The 19,152-nt window shown below is 34.4% G+C and overlaps 1 protein-coding gene across 5 annotated transcripts in view; it reads right to left on the minus strand.

Moving 5' to 3' along the window:
- Positions 1-3,005: 3,005 nt before the first annotated feature.
- Positions 3,006-19,152, minus strand: part of ZNF326 (zinc finger protein 326) — a 31,981-nt gene continuing 15,834 nt past the window's right edge. For all 5 annotated transcript variants that reach the window (XM_045547559.1, XM_045547560.1, XM_045547563.1 and 2 more), the window contains 6 exons: positions 15,884-15,995; positions 12,756-12,903; positions 11,541-11,640; positions 9,455-9,585; positions 7,709-7,804; positions 3,006-3,493 (listed from right to left, as the gene is read on the minus strand). In XM_045547559.1, coding sequence (XP_045403515.1) covers positions 3,161-3,493; positions 7,709-7,804; positions 9,455-9,585; positions 11,541-11,640; positions 12,756-12,903; positions 15,884-15,995 — 920 coding nt within the window. In that variant the 3' untranslated portion in view covers positions 3,006-3,160. The remainder of the gene's footprint in view (positions 3,494-7,708; positions 7,805-9,454; positions 9,586-11,540; positions 11,641-12,755; positions 12,904-15,883; positions 15,996-19,152) is intronic.

The following is a 19,152-nucleotide window of genomic DNA, read 5'->3' on the forward strand; positions in this document are numbered from 1 at the left end:
GGGCTCAAGCAATCCTTCTGCCTCAGCCTCCCAAGTAGCTGGGATTACAGGCATGCACCACCATGCCCAGCTAATTTTTTCTGTGTATATTTTTAGTTGTCCATATAATTTCCTTCTATTTTTAGTAGAGACGGGGTCTTGCTCTTGCTCAGGCTGGTCTCGAACTCCTGACCTGGAGCAATCCTCCTGCCTCGGCCTCCCAGAGTGCTAGGATTACAGGCGTGAGCCACCCAAACCCAGCCAGCATTCTTTCTAAAAGTTTCCTATCTCAGTTATTTTTTAAATCACCCTACTTAATATCAAAAGAACCAAATACTAACTACAACCCAGGACACTGTGTTATTCTTTTACTTTAGCCCTTACAAGTATTTGAAAATAAAGGAGAAACAAGAGGGTTAATCAAGTCCTATTATCCTTGAAATTTGAAATCATAAGCAAAAAGGCTTTCAGAAGCCTACAAATAAATACAGACTCCTACACAGGATCCAAATTTCTCTAGTCTTCAATTAACTTTCTCTTGTTTGGCTCCAAATCCCTACAATTAGATATAAGTGTCTACTAGATATTCCCAGCTTAAAGGTAAGCAAACCTAGCTCACCTCAAAAAAAAAAAAAAAACCATACTGGTTCAGAAAATCTAATTTTAAAAGCCTTTTTGTGTAAAAAGAGAAATTACCTGCGGAATTCTACACATGCACATGTACTCATCTGCTTAATGTCTTGCTATTTAATACACGCATACATTCATCCATTCAATGCCTCAAAACTTTAAGAAGTTAATTTCATTAAAATAAAGCCCCTCTTTCAAAAGAGGCCAAAGTAAAGATTCAAAGAAATAGAGCACTACTTTTCAGTGACATAGATAGAAGGTCATTTAAAAATAAATTACTTATGAGATCCTTAAGTATACAAGCCATAAAAAGTAAAAAAGAAAAATAGGGAGAGAAATATTTTAAAAAGAAATAATTATTTTGAAAAAAGATTGTTTGGTTCTTCAGCCAAAAACAGACATGACAAAAGAACTAACACAACTACAGAAGACTTATTTGTATTCAAATGTATTTTCAGGAAGATTTCAAGATCTGACACAGGCACAGAGAAAAGGAACAAACTGAAACAAGTATAAACAAGGTCAGTTACAAACTGACCTCTATTTGAAATGTGTTAAAAAAAATATTTTAGTCATACATTAAAAATATGATGATTGAGAAAAAAATTTTCTTTAATTCAAGTCTTCTCAATCATCTTGAAATACTGTGACCTGAACTCATACATTAAGGCAAATCTTGATTTTAAATACTCATTTAATTGATGAACTATTTCATTTAAATTGCTAATCCAGGGAGAAAGATTTTATAAAAAACATTTTATTGCTACAAAGGGAAACATGGTCACAAAAAGCCTTTAAGCGTATCTTAACGCAAATTACTATTCAATGTCCAATGCTGTAAAAAAATACACAGTCAGAGCACAAAATACTTGCCCAATTTATCTCTTCTAGGGTAAGTATTCAAAAACTTAATGCACACTTGAATATTTACTCCCAAGAGCAGCATTTAAGTTCAAATGATTAGAATAGATATACTACTAATACATGTTTGTTATCCTTAACACCAATAAAGTAATAAAAATCAAGCTTAAAAATTATACAAACAATTTATCAGATCTAGTTTGGTAGCTATAAAAACTAAACTAAAATAATCTTACCATCATTTTATTAAACAAATGTCAAACATTTAGAAATTATATAAAACACAATTTTAATGTGTGGAATGCATGCAACATGGGTGTTAACTCATATTTTAAGCTATTAGGTTATTAAGTATGAAATGTCCAATTTCCTTAAGTACTAAGTTGACATCTCTGACTTCACTTTCACACTTCTAGTTTTATTTCTGTTGTGAAGGTACATCCTCAGTATTTCAAACACACGGTTTGGCTTGTGACTATCTTTCAAATTTTTTTTAGCGCAACTTTTGTGAAACTGGGGATAAGTCAAAAATTTGCGTTATTTTCGAATATGAGTTCCGCTGTGAAATCAATGCAGTGCAGACAGCTCAAAATATCAATGAAGTGTTTGGGAAGGATGTGCCTGATGAACGCACAGTACATCGATGGTTTGAGAAGTTCTGTTCTGGTGATTTTAGTCTTGAAAATGAGCCACATGGGCAACCTAAAACCAAGGTGGATAATGATGAGCTGAGAGCTACAATGGAAGCGAATCCATCTCAACCTACACATGAATTAGCAGCAAGGTTTGATGTTACTATTCCAACAATATTGGACCATTAGAAACAAATCGGCAAGGTAAGGAAGCTGGTAGGAAGCTGGAGAGATGGGTACTGCATGAATTAAAACAGGCAACAGAAGAAAAATCATCTTGAAGTTTGCCTTTCTTTGCTGTCATGATATAAAGGCAAACCATTTCTACACCACATTGTTATATGTGATGAAAAACGGATTATTTTTCACAATCGCAAGCGTTAAGCACAATGGGTAGATAAAGAGGAAGTGCCAAAACATAGTTCAAAACCGAATATTCATCAAAAAAAGCTAATGGTGCCTGTTTGGTGGTCCAGCGCTGGTATTATCCACTGTAGCTTTGTGAAATTTAGCCAATCGATTACAGAGGATGTCTACCGCAACCAGTTGGACAAATGATGAGGATGCTTGCAATTAAGCAGCCGAGTCTGGTCAACAGAGACAGGCCAATTCTCTTGTAAGACAATGCTCGACCACATGTCACACAAACAATACTGCTCAAATTACAGAGGCTGAACTTGGAAACTCTCTGTCATCCACCGTATTCACCAGACCCTACATCAACTGACTACCACTTCTTCCAGGCTTTGGACCACTTCTTCCAAGGAAAAATATTCAACCCTCAACAAGCTGTGGAAAACGCCTTTCACAATTTCATCACCATTCACTCTCCAGGCTTCTTTGCTGCTGGCATAAACAGGCTACTGTTAAGATGGCAAAACTGCCGATAGTTTAGGTGCACACTTTTGACTAATTGTACTGTTTCTTGTTTGAGATACAATAAACTACACTTTTGATTCGAAACTGGACATTTCATATTAAATGACCTAATAAAATTCTTACCCTTTTCCACATTAGGACAGAAATTTAAAGCTCCTTTTAAATCTAATACCTTATATCTAATTTTCTTCAGGTTGTTCAGGAGGGATGTCAACAGACTCTTCCTTTGCTTCTTCTTCCTCTACTCCCCCTACTCCCTCTACTTCCCCCACTGCCCCTACTTCCCCACCTCCCTCTGTGTCCCTCGCATCCTCTACTCCTCCAGTTTCTCCCACATCCTCCGCTTCCTCCACTTCTTCCACTTCCTCTGCCTCTCCTACTCCCTCTACTTCTTCCTCCTCCTCTTCGTCATCCTCTTCTTCAATAGGCTCATCAATCTTTTCTTCATCCTCTTCATCTCCTTCTATTTGCTGATCCTGAGAATGATCTTGAATTTCAAAAGGATTCTCACCCTAAAAACATGAGACAAGGCTTTTAAAACCAGCACATTCATTTTTACATCAGGACATTTGTATTTGCTATATCATGAAGAAGAAATATTATTTGAAACTTTTTATTTTAACTTATGACAAAGCCATTAAATATTTGTTGAGTACCTACTTCTTACCAATGTGGGTATATAATTTACTGAAGCCATTTCTTCATATTCCATAAGCTGGAGTACTTTTAAAGGTCCTATTTTCTTCTTAACTGAATTTCTAAAATCATATATATATGATAAAGGCAAATATGTGATTTGTGGTAGAAACCAAACAGATGATGCAAAAATTTACATTTTACTTAATTATACCAGTATTCAATGTACTACTGTTACAGGATCTCTTTAAAACTCAAATGAAAATCAGGTACCTTATTTTTTCTACTAGATATCATGCCTCATTTCTACTTTAAGAAAGCAGACAAATCTTTAATTCAGTAAAGATTCACAGATATAATTTTATTTTGATATTTTATTTAAATACTTGAATTATTTATCTGGGTCAAATCTCAAATAAATTGGACTATCTAAGAAAACTATAATAATGTGGTAAGAAATGAAGTGCCAGTAAAGGTTTTTAAAAAGGCAAGTATTAAGACTGATGCTACCCTTTAAGATTAAGCAGGTAGGAATGTGCAGGATGAAGTGGAGTAGCAAGAGAAGAGATACTAGGGGCTACTCTAATAGCCTGGAACAGGGAAATGTAAAAGATGTGGTGACAGCATTAACAGAATAGGTAATCAGAATCCCCATTCTAATGGAAAAGAAAAGGGAAAGGAGGAGGTAGGTGTATGCTATGCACAATTAGAATTTCAGATGTCTAAAAGTTTAACAGGCAGCTATAAATTTGCAACTTAAAAGAGGAGTTCAAAGTAGATATTTACATTTGTGAATTGCTTGCATACAGTGCACTGTAAAGGAGACAGCCCTGGGGTGGGACCAGAGGAGTTAAATGTTAAAAAGGCCTGGAATAAAACCCTATGAAAATACCTATACTATACACAGGGGCAGAAGTTAGAAGAGAAGGAATACTTGGTGCAGGAGGAAACCCAAGAAAGTAAAATATTATCTGGTAAAATATTTTCAAGACTAAGTGAAAGATGAACACTGCCAAATTATACAAATAGATAAAAGTACAAAAGGACTGAAAAAAGTCACTAGAGTTGATCATCTTTATAGCTGAATAAGGTTCTTTAGGATTTGTTATACTATCCCCCTTACTTTTTATGTTTAAAATGATAATAATGTTAACATTTTTTAAAGACCATTAAATTTGATAATTACATCACTGGTAATCAGGAAGAACAGTTGTAAAAGTATGATATAAGTAAGAGTTAGGAGTTGTATGAAAATATATCTTCATAATTTCCTGTGAAGTTCTCAAAATACGCAGGCCCTGGTTCCACACTCTGGGATTTTAATTTAGTCAAGTCCTAGAACTCTAGCTAAAAACACAAATTCCTGAATCAATCCCAGATCTCCTGAATCAAAATTCCCAAGGTGGAAGACTGGTAACCTGCATGTTGAAGAAGCACTTCAGGAGATATTTATCAAGAAGTTTGGAAAACACTAATTCAGAAGGTCTGAAAAAAGGCCTAGGTAGCTTTTTGGTTGCTCTTTACCTCACAGGTGATTCTCACTACGTTCCTCCAGTTGATAACTACTAGTTTAAAAAGTGAATAACAGGAAGTAAAAAGCACATACAAGGTAAACTATCTTTTCAAGCATGGTGGGAAGAGAAGAGATAATAATATGGAGAGGGCCTAAGTCTAGGAAAAGTTAAGTCATTTTTAGTTTAGGGAACACATAAGCAAGTCTGTTTGGGGAAGACCAGAAAAAAACAAGAAAAACATCAGTTGCAAGTAAGGGAAAAGATAATGATAAAACAAGAACACAGATGAAAGGCAAAGAAGAATATCTTCCCTCACAGATAATAATAAATAAAGATTAGGGAAAGATACACATACATATGGCAGAGAGGAGAACATTTACTGAGCTTACATCTAATGGTCTGAATCTCCGTAATGCAAGAGAAGAAATAAGCATATGGGAAGTGAGGAGAATAAGTATAAAATCTGGAATGCGGGACGTGAAAAAGGTTTAAAACAGTCACTATAGGAAACACATTACATTGACAGTAAGTAAAATTACTGTGAACTGAGTGAAAACCTTGCAAACATGGTACTAGCACATTTCCATAGTATTTTTTTAGCGAGACAGAATTAATAAAGCTAACCACAGATGGCATAGTGTTGGGAACTCTTAAATGGTAAAAGAACAGCAGCATTTCTTGTTGAAAGGGGTGATCACAAGTGCGCAGAGCAGAGAGTGAAGACAGAACAAGATGATACGGCTGGAGAATTAAGAGATTGATGAACTTATCAATTTATTTGATGGGGAAAAGGATTTAAAGAGGTATTTTCTCAGATAGAGCACTTGCCAGTGAAAGATTTTTAAGCCATGACCAAAGCTGACCATGAGCAGAGAATGAATGTTCTGGGGAATGACAATAGGGAACAGAGCAGAAAGACATGTTGAACAAAGAGAAATCATTGACTCATGTGACTCCAGTGCTTCTTGAATTTTAACATGCATATGAATCAACTGGGATCTTATTAAAATGAAGATTTTTATTCAGTAGGCCTGGGTATGACCTAAAATTCTGCATTTCTAATAGAGCTCCCAGGTGATGCTAATACTGCTGGTCCACAGATCACAATCTGAGTAACAAGGTTCCAGAAGAGTTCTCCTAAATTCAGGTGCTTTCTCTACAATATACACATGAGCAAGACACTCCCACCCATGTTGTCTCCCATTACATGAGTGACTTAATTGTGTAGTTAGAAAACACTACAGAAATTCTAATTTTATATTCCTCCCTCATTAAAAAACACTCTCCTACATCCATAAACTACTAACTTCTCAAAAGTTGTGACAAAGCAAGGATAAAAATCTAATTTTTCCTAATATAGCCGCGATGCTCTCGTCCTTTTGATAAGGGCATCATAGCTAAATTGAGCACTATACTTCCCATAAAATTTCAATTCAGAACTGTATTCATTTTTTTAAAGCATTGTCAAGAATGCTGTGATGATATGATTAACAAATTAGAAAACAGGCCCCTAAGAAGCAAGCCAAAAGAAGTGAGATTATGCAACTTGGAAGTCACTGGTTGAGGGATAATTTAATGGTCATTAAACACACATCAGGTTTCTTCACAGAGAAGCTGGTACTCACCATAATAGCCAAAATATATAACACTTATTTAAGCTACAAAATATTTACTAATATAAATAATTGTTATAAATCTTCAACATAACAGTTCTCTTCAGTGTAGAATGATTTTAAGGTAGGTATTATTTTATAAAGACTCAAAACTAAATTCTAAAATTTATTTGTTAATTTCCTGAATAACAGCAAGTTCTTATTTGTACAGTAAGTGTTTAAAATAAATTTTACATCAAGGTGGATTCAAGCAATAATATATGTCAAAAACCCTGAGGAGTAAAGTGAGCCAGGTATACCAATCATTCACATCTGAGTTTCCTAACATTAGGAGCAAACCTCTTTTCTCCTGCCCTGCTGAAGCAACACGTCTGACCTCCTGCTTCCTCTCCAATTTTTATCCAAGGAAGAGGAATGATTTACCTAATTAGTATGTCTGGAAGAAGAAACTGAGTATACGTAACTCATTCCCTTCTGGGTCCCCTCTTTTGGGTCTTCCTAGCAATGGAAAGGGTATATTCTAGTCTGCTTTATGTGGTGTGGTAGACTAGGGGAAGCCTAGTGATGTCCATCTGGGCCAGTAACAGAAGTTGGGGGGATGTAAGTTTAAGTTAGGAGTGAAATATTAAAGTCCACAGTAACTACACATCTAAGACATATTCTCCAAGTCAATCTTATTTTTAAATCAAGAATAAAGCTAACATTTTGATCTTCTATCCAATTCTTGTATATCTCTCAGTTGACTCAGAGCTAGAAAGGGGATAAGAGAGGAATCACTTACTATTCCCCTCCTGGCCAATCACAATAATTAGGAAAAAGATGTTTTACCTATATGCAAGATATTAAGTAAAACTATTCCTAATATGTTGTGCTATATTTAAATATCACAAAGAATTACTACGTCACCATTTAATTATCACAGTACAACAATACTACCCAAAAAGCTTTTGCCCTGAAATCTTACCTTAACAAAACGTTCATATCGTGCCTTCACTATTGGATTATTTAAAATGCTTGTAGCAGTCAAGACACTCTCTCGTTTTATTTGTTCCTTATAAGCCTATAAAAAAAAACAGAACACACTCAGGGTACTTGAAAACCATGCCATGAAAACTAGTTCCATAATTAAAACAGCATTTATGTTCAAATTCTTAGATTTAAATGATTTACTTTCTGGCAAACTCAGCTATAGAGCAACAAATACTACTGTGACCAAAGTCATCTATAAATTAAAATAATAAAGATTCAAGTCCATCAGCTTCAATAAAAAACACTTAGTCCCCAAATACTGCAAGTCTAGATCTACTAGATAGTTGCTTTCTTTTATTTCCACTCTATATCTATCTCCCCAGCTCCCAACTACTAATTTTCATGCTGTCAAAAAAGAATAATTTTTCACGCTACAAGAGTAATTAGTCTTCCTCTAGGCTGTAGTTATTGTAAGACTGTATTATACAGAACAAGAAAGGTAATAATACAAAATGTCTAGTTGCCAAAAAGCTATCAAGAGAATACCAAGGAACAGAAAGTGAAAAGAGTAATAAAAGACTACATGTGCTCAAACTGCCTAAAGAAGTCTGAGTTAAAGGTTCACTTCAACACAAAATATAAATTTAAGACTCAGGTATGCTCTACTCAAAACTTAAGTCTTTAATATGTGAATCTTTAAATTTGCTTTCTTAACAAACTAATTTCCCACAATATAAACATTTGTATTGTTTGAAGTAAATTTGACTAATAAAGCCAACAAATACTTAAGCAGAAATATGCTAATCAAAAAAAAAAAACAGTAAATTTTTCAGGAGTATTCTACTCAAAAAATGTAACAATAGATGGTAACTAGTAATCCTACGTTTTAATTTTTTTCCCAACCATTAGAAAAATGTTATCGGTAATAATTAAATCTTTCCTTTTTGTTCTAAAACACACACCTACATACACTCACAAAATCATTTTGTAACAACTTAAAAAAAGTGTTAAAACAACAGTTCAACACAACAGCTATAATTTCCTGATTGCCTACCATTATCAGGCACTATTTTAATTGCCTTATCTGTTTTAATTAATCTAATCCTTAAAACAATCACATAAAAGAATGGATTATCTATCATTTTACAGATAAGGAAACTTGGACAAAAAAAGTTTAACTTACTTGCTTAACACATGTTATATACTGAACCAGGATTCAAAACCCAGGAAGTCTTGCTCCAGAGGCTACAATCAATCAATCTATCTATCTATTTATCTAACTAGGATACAGGATTTCACTCTGTTGCCTGGGCTAGAGTGCAGTGATATCATCATAGGCCACTGCAACCTCAAAGTCCTGGGCTCAAGCAATCCTCCTCCCTCAGCCTCCCCAGTAGCTATGACTACAGGTGCATGCCACCACACCAAGCAAATATTTTTATTTTTTGCGGAGACAAGGTCTTGCTAAGTTACCCAGCTTGGTTTCAAACTCCTGGCTGCAAGCGATCCTCCTGCTTCGGCCTCCCAAAGTGCTAGGATTATAGGCATGAGCCACTGCACCTGGCCCCAAGCCCACAATCTTAACCACTACATTCTAATGCCTCTCTTGAGTATACTTAGTTATTCACATATGAGAGCAATAGGATTGTATGCAGGTTAAGTAGGTGAGAAACAATGGCCTAAGGACAATAAAGGACTGATGGATAATTCAACGACTTTATTAAGACAGATCAAAATTTACCTGTTTCCCTTTGATGTGATCAGGCGATTTTAAGTGCTGCTGAACTGAACTGTGTAAAGCAGGGATATACACACTGCAAGCACTGCAGTGAACAGTCTCTACTTTCATCATGTGATCATCTGCAGTAACACCTACAAAAGAAATCCAATTATTAAAAAATGATTCTTATATTTCTGACCAGTCTTCACTACTTAGTTTTTCCATAATTATTTATACCCCTTCTTCCACAAAAAGGATCAGAGTATGTATTCATAGGTTTAAGTTTTTCTACCACATTTCATAAATCTACATATATACATTTGAAAATACAGAGATTAAAATTGTAAGGTATAATTACATTGTATTTCCTAATCATGTTAAACAATCATGTTCTGAGGCCTATAAATCCATCCCCCCAAAAAATATAAAGGAAAACAAATGTTGATTTTGTAGTAAAATAAGAATTTCCACAATTATAAATGTGAAAGGGTATGGCAAAGGGAACAGATGGCAAAATTGGATTCATGAGGAACAAATATATTCTGGATCTTGAAAATAGTGATTGGGGTTAATTACAGGTAAAGGTGTAAACATATGCAAGGGAAAGGTGAAGTATGAGAGAAAGTGACACTTTCTGGGAATTGCAAGTAATTCAATATGGCTGGGGCAGAGTACAAAGTAAAGACAAAAGATGAGAATAGAAGAAAGAGAAGGGCCTAGATTATAAAGAGCTTTGTGTGCCACGTCTAGGAATTTGAACTTTATCCTGTTCAAGATGGGGAGCCACTGAAAGTTTCTGAAGTAATAAGATCATGTAATAGAATTAGAGATATAAAAGACTGAAAGAAAGCAAACTAGTTAGAAAAATACTATAACTGGCAAGAGAACGGATAAGAATTTGAACAAATGTAGTATTTAAAACAGACTTTGCAAATATTTAAAAGATATAATGAATAGGACACAGTGCTACAGATAAAGTATTTAGGATAACTCTATACTTCTGGCTTTGTAGATGGTGGGGCCCCTTTTCAATATAAATGAAGGTGATAACTGTAAGTTTTTGTTTTGTTTTCTTTGTGCAGTAGGGTATGCTCAAGGAGATGAAAATTTTTTGGATATATTGATTTTGTGTGACTGTTGTAGACAGATACCAACAGACAGTTGGATGTATGAGACCAGAGTTTAGAAGAGACTGTGCTAGAGATATAATGCATAATTAATAAACATCTAGATTTTAATTTGAGCCCCATAAGTAAATGAATTAATCAGGAAGGAATATAAAGGGAGAGGCTAATGGAGATCATAACAGAGTACTAAGAAATACCAAATTCTAAAAAATTGATAGAGAAAGAAAAGCACAGAGACTGAAAAAATGATAAGGGGATAAAGAGAACATTAGGCCAGTGAGGTGCCACAGAAACTAAGAAAGGAAAATAATTCACAAAGAATGTAATTACCAAAAAATGTTATAGCAGATAATGATTCAAAAGAACCTATAGAAGTCAGTGTTGGTAACTTCTGTCAGAGCAGTTTCAGTAGACTAATGGTAGTAGAAAGTTGTTTACTGTGCTTAAAGTCATACATGGGAAGTGAAGAAGCAGAGACCAGTGTGGGTTATCCTTAAAGAACTATTGGTTATTTAAAGAGAAAAAGAAAAGGCAGGGTTTAGAATAACTGCTGTCTGGCTTTTCTTTCCTTTTCTTTTGTTCCTTTTGTTGATTGGTTGTTTTTGTTTTGATGTAAGAGCTTATTTATAGGCTCCAGATACGGAATCAAAAGAGAAGGAAAGACTGAAAAACATAAGAGTTCATAATTTGAACTTCAGACGATGGGAAGGTACAAGAGGGGCAGAGGATAGAAGTATCTTTCATCTAGATGAAAAGGTGACTTTTTCTCTGAAAGTGAAGTGAAAGAAATAATGGTAGATAGTGGTAAATTTGTAAACATAAGAACAGGAAGTCAAAAAAGTTCATTTCTGGTAACTCAGGGCTATAGCATATATGACTGTGTACTATATCACTCTAGCTGCTATCATTTGCATTGAAACAGGTTATGATATATAAAATACACATGTAAATTTAATAAAACAATTTGTTTAACTACTTACCTTCCATAACATCTTTTTCAATTATTTTGACTGCTTCGGTTTGATTATTTGTCTGTTGCTTACGAATAGATGTTTTCTTGAATTTGTTCACCATACATTCCTAGAAAACAAAATAGGAAGAATCCAAATAGTTTTCAACGAGCACTCAGTCAGTATATGCTTAGCACCATGCTTATCCCATAGAAGATACAATATCTGCTATGTAAGAACTAATATCCGTTCTCAATTTCTGCATTCTTGGCATTGCCACTTAACTATATCATCTGTGTATCTGTGAATGTGTTCAATTTCCAATTACTAGTTCACTGAAGATAGTGTCTGTATCTTCAATGCCTGACATAGCATCTTTCATATGTAAGAAAAACTATTAAATTAATTACTACATACTGATAAAACAAAGGACACTAAACAGACACCAGGCTCTCTGGCTCTGAATTCAGACTCTGCCACCTACTGACAAAGTCACCTAACTGTTTTATGATCTTTCATGGTAATGAGTTGTTATGAGGCCCAACTGAAATAATCAAAGTATCCAACATAACCCCAGGTACACCATAGATTCTCAATGAATGACAGCTGAATCTACATCAATAAACAGTTGTTACAGGAATTCTTTTTGTGACACTTCTCCAGAAACTACTGTAACAAATGTAAAGTTATTTCTCAAATAATAAATTCAAATTCTATCATACCAGAATTTATATCTAATTCCGGGTAAATTTTAAAACAACTCTTTCTTTAAATAAATAGTAAATTAAGTTTTTAGAAACATAAAATGGGATATATGGGAAACTGAAAAATGAAATTATAAGAAATTCATATCAAGCCGGGCGTGGTGGCTCATGCCTGTAATCCTAGCACTCTGGGAGGCCGAGGTGGGAGGATCCTTTGCGCTCAGGAGTTTGAGACCAGCCTGAGCAAGAGCGAGACCCCGTCTCTACTAAAGAAATAGAAAGAAATTAGCTGGACAACTAAAAATATACAGAAAAGATTAGCTGGGCATGATGGCACATGCCTGTAGTACCAGTTACTTGGGAGGCTGAGGCAGAAGGATTGCTCGAGTCCAGGAGTTTGAAGTTGCTGTGAGCTAGCTGACACCACAGCACTCTAGCCAGGGTGACAGAGCGGGACTCTGCCTCAAAAAAGAAAAAAAAAAAAAAGAAAAAAGAAATTCACATCAGATAAATGTTTCTCACTTCAAAAACAGATACTTACATGCAAAAACTCCATAACTACTTTATCAAATTTGGTTTGTTTCTGAATATGATCTAATGTCTCTTGGTGTGAAGAACTTTCCAGATGCAGTTCAATATCTTTTTCTTCAAACGTTCGAAATTTACAAAATGAACACGTAAATGCCATTCTAAAAAGAAAAAAGTTTTTCTTTAAATATTACTTTATTCACTTAGAAAAGAGTTCATAAGAATATACCATTGAAACTAATTTTACCAGCATAAATTATTTCTTTTTTTTCCTTCCATTTTATGACTGACTTAAATTTAGCTTAAGCCAGAAAAAAAGAGTATTTCTTTAAATGCCTATTTAGACAGCACAGCCATTATACCAGTCTGCATAGTTCACCCTGGAATGTCTGAGTAAGAAAAGAGGAATCACTGGCTCTATAAACTATTCATTTCAAGATGAGACCAATTACTAACAAAAAGCCCAAAGCAAACCTCAAGAAGTACCAAGTTCCAAAGTTCCATAACTTTTGTATGCTGTTCCATCCTCAAGCTTCTAAACCACTAAGGTAGTATCAACAAAGTCAGGTGGCACAACAGACAACCATAATTCATTTACACGGCGCTCTTGGGTGATCAAAAGTATTGCCCCTAAAGACCACCTCAGAGTAACTAATAGTCCTAGACTGGACAAATCCACACATTTAGAAGCTCAAGAGCCACTCCAGAATGAATTCCCTCATTTAATTGTTTCTGCCTTATGTATGTTGTTATTTCCTTTTCCTTGTATTATGACTCCTAAATGGTTTCTCTCTCTAGTCTCCATTTCCAATTAACTCTTTGCAATGTTATTAAATTTATTTTCCTCATTGAGAAACCAGGCTCTGGAGCCAACTCCTGGGTTTCCATCCTAGCTCCCTTTTGTGACTTTGGGCAAGTTACTTAAGGCCTTGGTTTTCTTATGTTAATGATTTGAGACCCTTCACAGATCTCAAGAGAATTTAAAAAAATTAATACATATAAAGCTCTTAGAACACTTCCTGACACATAGTAATTATTCAATTAATATTGTTACTTCCTAAAGGATTACTTCAAAAGGATTCATTGGCTCCATAAAGGTTCAAAAAGCAAAGTCAAAATGCTTTCAGTTGCCATCTACCAAATTTCCTAATCTCTCCTATCTTTTTGGCTTTACCCACCAATACCTTGAACAGTATCTCACATATAACAGGTCTTCATTAAATAATTAAATCAGATCATACATTTCACCTCAGTAATCACTTCATTCCACACAGCTTTCCATTTTCTGAATATCAATAAAATATTTCTATTTCTTCACTTTTACATCAAGCCATGCCCTCTACCTGGGCTGCCTCTCTCAACTCCTCCCACAACCCTAACATTTCTAGATCAGTTCAAATACCATTTCCATCATGCAGCCTTCCTGATTTTCCTGCACCCCTATTTAGAAGTTACCTCTCATAAGACTACTCTGCACTTCTCTTTTGGCCGTCTTCACCAATACTGTTGTTTGTGTACACCTTTCACACATCCATCCCTTTCCCCCTGTGTTCCCTTAAGTTTAGGTATACATAGACACCTTTTCATCCTCTTTATTATGCTGAAAGCATTCAAATATCCTAAGGAACATATCACAAGAACAGTCATTTACTCAATCTCTAATTCTCCTAACTCAAAGTAAAACTGCTTTGGTAAATTAAAATAATTTTAGACTATTTTAAAGAATTCTTATCCTAAAATGATAATTTAGTTGACTGACATTCTTTTAGTTATATAATCAGGTTTATAATTAGTTATGGAGAAAACAGCTAAATGAAAGCTCAGTTCTTTCATTTCCTCTAAATCACAACACTTATGTTAACATGAACATACCATACCCAAATCTACAATTTTTAATGGGAAAAGTATTCACAGGGTAATTCAATAAAAAAATGAATCTGATAATTCAAAATCATTTTTTGGCTCCTACACATTTGACAATTTCAATTCGTTTCCACACCAAAGTAAGCCTCTGCCAAAAGAAGGAATTATGAGCTGAAGAGTGGGAAAGATACTTGCAAGGACCAAAAATAGCAGTACTCTTAGAACTAAAGCTTCTTTTTATGATTAATTCTTAATAAGTTCAATCCTATTGTTTCTCAAGTCCCAATAAATTAGTAATTACAAACCAGAAAAGGATAGAGATTATTAAAGCTAGACACTAATATTACACAAGTATATCTAACAGGTTAAAATCAAAGACAGACCAAACAAACAAAACACATCTGGTACTTAAGATGCAACTGAATTTTCTTTTACTACATTTTACGTAAACAATACTAATGTATATAAGACCAACTAATAACAAAGAGTACCCTGTTTAATATGGAAGCTAGTACCTACTAATTTACTCTTCTTTTTCATAATTTTCTTTGGAATATGGATTGGAAAGAAGTTATATATTTGTATAATAATACTTAGTTTTCTTATCCAAGAATATCACTATTATTTCATCATATACTCAAATTTTTTTTTTTTTTTTTTTTTGAGACAGAGTCTCGCTGTGTTGCCCAGGCTAGAGTGAGTGCCGTGGCATCAGCCTAGCTCACAGCAACCTCAAACTCCTGGGCTTAAGCGATCCTCCTGCCTCAGCCTCCCGAGTAGCTGGGACTACAGGCATTCGCCACCATGCCCGGCTAATTTTTTCTATATATATTTTTAGTTGGCCAGATAATTTATTTCTATTTTTAGTAGAGACGGGGTCTCGCTCTTGCTCAGGCTGATCTTGAACTCCTGACCTCGAGCGATCCACCCGCCTCGGCCTCCCAGAGTGCTAGGATTACAGGCGTGAGCCACCGCACCCGGCCCCATATACTCAAATTTTAAGGAGTCTTTGTGGTTTTCTTCAAGTTGTGGTACGTATTTCTTTTTAAGAATACTGCTGTTTCTGGACACTTTATGTTTTTCAGATTACCATTAAGAACAGAATCTCTTTTTTCTTATGTTTTCTAAGTGGTGACTACACATAAATATCAAAAATCAAAAGCATCCCTATATACTTTTGATCACGTTTTCATTTGAATCTTAGGAATTTTTTCACATTACAATCAATGTAATTGCCTATTTTAGGAAATCAATTTTCTGAATCTACTAAGCACAAACCTGTATCCATCTCCATATTTCTCACTGTTTTTTTCTCTTCTGCGTCTTTGTTTCTCTCGCCGAGCCTCAATTCGTCGCTTTTCTTCTTCTTCATTTTTAGGATCGGTTTTTGCTAGGATATCAGACAAAAGTAAAAACTAAAATCAGTATTTCCACTCTCCCTTTCTAATCACCAGTCCATAAAGTACATACTTACGGGTTTACTTAGTGATGGTAATCTAAATTGAACTCACCAGAAAAATCAGAGCTTGAGACTACCCAGTATTTCTGAAACTTCATTGAATAAACTTCATTCATTTGAATACCATCATCATGAATTCTGCCGTATTTGCTTCTCTCATCTTTGTGATTATTTGCTACATATTTTTCTTTAAATCTGTTCATTTTTTTCTTATTATCCTAAGCAATAATATCCTTATCACCTAAAATCATCTTAAACACCAACCTTTGGGAAGCACTGTAGTAACCTGACCTCGAATGCAAAGGGAAGCCCGACAAACACTGGAGAGCCCTGGATGCTAGAATTCATATTCATATTTTAGGAGCTCTCCCAAAATTTTTCTTTTTTTTTTTTTTTTTTGGAGACAGGGTCTCAGTCACCCATGCTGGGATGCAATGGTACAATCACTGGTCACTGCAACCTCCCAACTCCTGGGCTCAGCCTCCTGAGTAGCAAGGACTATAGGTGCATGCCACCATGCCCAGCTACTTTTCTTATTTTTTGTAAAGACGGGGTCTGACTATGTTGCCAGGCTGGTCTCAAACTCTTGGCCTCAAGTGATCCTCCACCTCAGCCTTCCAAAGTGCTGGGAAAGGTATGAGCCATTGTGCCCAGCCCCAAAATTTCTTAAAATGTATGAATTCTAAAATAAAAGGTTTCTTTTTTTATATTTTTTATTGTGATAAAATACACAAAATATAAAATACACTGCTTTAACCGTTTTAAAGTGTAAATTCAATGGCATTAAGTACATTAACAATGTTGTGCAGAACTTTTTCATCATTCCATTAAATAGTCACTTCCCGTTTCAACTCTAACCTAAGGTCTTGGTATCCACTGATCTTATTTCTGTCTCTGGATTTGCCTATTCTGAATATTTCATATAAATGGAATCATACAGTCTGTTGCCTTTTTTGTCTGGCTTCTTTTATTTAGCATGTTTTCAAAGTTCATCCACGTCTTGGTACTTCCTTTTTACGGCTTAATAGTATTTCAATGTATGAATACACATTTTTTTTAACCATTCATCTGCTGATGAACATTTGGACTGTTTCCACCTATTGTATATTGTGAATAATGCTGCTTTAAACATTCACACACAAGTTTTTGTTCGAATACCTCTCTTCAATTCTTTGGAGTACACAGCCAGTGGAATTGCTTAGTCATATGGACAGTCTATGTTTAATTGTCTGAGGAATTACCAAACTGTTTCTCACAACTTAACCTTCCCATTAGTAATGTGTGAGCATTCCAATTTTTCCATATCCTTCTCAGTACTTGCTCTTCTTCATCTTTTTAATTATGACCATCCTAGTGGGTATGCAATGCTATCTCATTTTGAGCAGCTTCTTTCTTATAATATGTTTAACTTTACACTTTAAAAAAAAAAACTTATCTATTTTCCCTTAAACTTTTCCTTTTACGCATTGTTTACCCTTTTGGATTGTCTTTGGAAAAATACCTACCATAAAATCATGAACACTTGGAAACTCATAAACTTGACTTTAAACAAATATTTATTAAGTATTTGCTATGTATAGAATGAGATCAGTTTCAAAATTATACAAAATCAATACCTTAAATTTTAATATCTAGCATCTAGATTCTTTTTCATCATTTTACAAGAGCTTAAATATACATTCTTATTTTATCAAACATTTTCAATATGCTCATTCACGTTTCCCTCAAACCCTCACACTACAAAAAATCTGCTTACATATTACTTCAAACAAGTAATTTCATCTCCCTTTCATTTGCTAAAACTGTATGATACGTTGTACCTCCCTCTATCCAAGTGACAGAAAATGGTTCCTTACCTACTAATTTTCTACAAGTAATATAGTCTACACTACAATGTAGCAAGACCTCATATCCTGGAAAATTCAGCACATATCTTTAAAAATACCCATTTTTAAAGAGGAGGCCTGATTCAACTAATGAATTTTAGCTTCACTCTTAGTTAAACCATACTATTCTCAAATTTTGTTAAAGGGGGTGGGCAGGGACATATACATCTACTTTAATGGCAAATCAGTTTCTGTACCAAACTGTGCAATACATATTTAACTATATCTGTAAAATATATCTTTGAAATCTGTCCTAAGAGGATCAAATGAATTGATTATAGTAATATCTAGTAAAATTTCAAATTTCATACATCAATCTATCAATTAACATACTGTAAAAGGCATCCCCACAACAAATACTCTTAGTATCAAGTTTCTAGAATTCCAGAATATTGTTACTTATTATTAAACAATACAGATATCAATTACAAACCATGACAGTAAAGTTTCTTGCATTTTATATTATAGTTCATATTTTAAGAATATAAAATTGTATTTTCAATTTTTTTCAAATATGATACATTAAAATGTCTATAATCTTATAATTTTTAAAAAAGCTGTTTTAAAATAAAAGGGAAAAAATAATACAAAGTATTTGTTACAATTATATGGAGGTTTAAAAGCAGAGTTTCTAGAGCAAGACTTGAGCATCTTTTCATGTACTTATTGGCTACTTGTATATCTTTTTTGGAGGAATGTCTGTTCAGATTCTTCGCCCACTTTATAATGATTATTTGTCTTTTTATTATTGAGTAAGAGTTCTTTATATATTTTGGATACAAGCCCCTTATCAGATACGATTTGCAAATGTTTTCTCCCACTGTGTGGATTGTTTTTCACTTTCTTGATGGTATCCTTTGAAGCACTAAAGTTTTTACTTTTGATGAAGTCTGATTTATCTATTTTTTATTTGTTGCTCTTGCTTTTGATGTCATATCTAAGAATTCTTTGACAAATTCAGAGTCATGAAGATTTACCCCCATATTTTCTTCTAAGAGTTTTATAGTTCCAGCTCTTGCATTTTAGCCTTTGCATGTGGCTATCCAGTTGCCACACCACCTTTTGTTGAAAAGACTATTCTCTTCCCATTGAATAGTCTTGACACACTTATTAAAAACCATTTGACCATAGATGTACATGTTTATTTCTGGACTCTCAATTCTATTTCACTGCTCTATATGTCTGTCCTTGTACCAGTAGCA

The sequence above is a fragment of the Lemur catta genome, chromosome 3 (assembly GCF_020740605.2).
Source record: "Lemur catta isolate mLemCat1 chromosome 3, mLemCat1.pri, whole genome shotgun sequence".
Taxonomy (NCBI): domain Eukaryota; kingdom Metazoa; phylum Chordata; class Mammalia; order Primates; family Lemuridae; genus Lemur; species Lemur catta.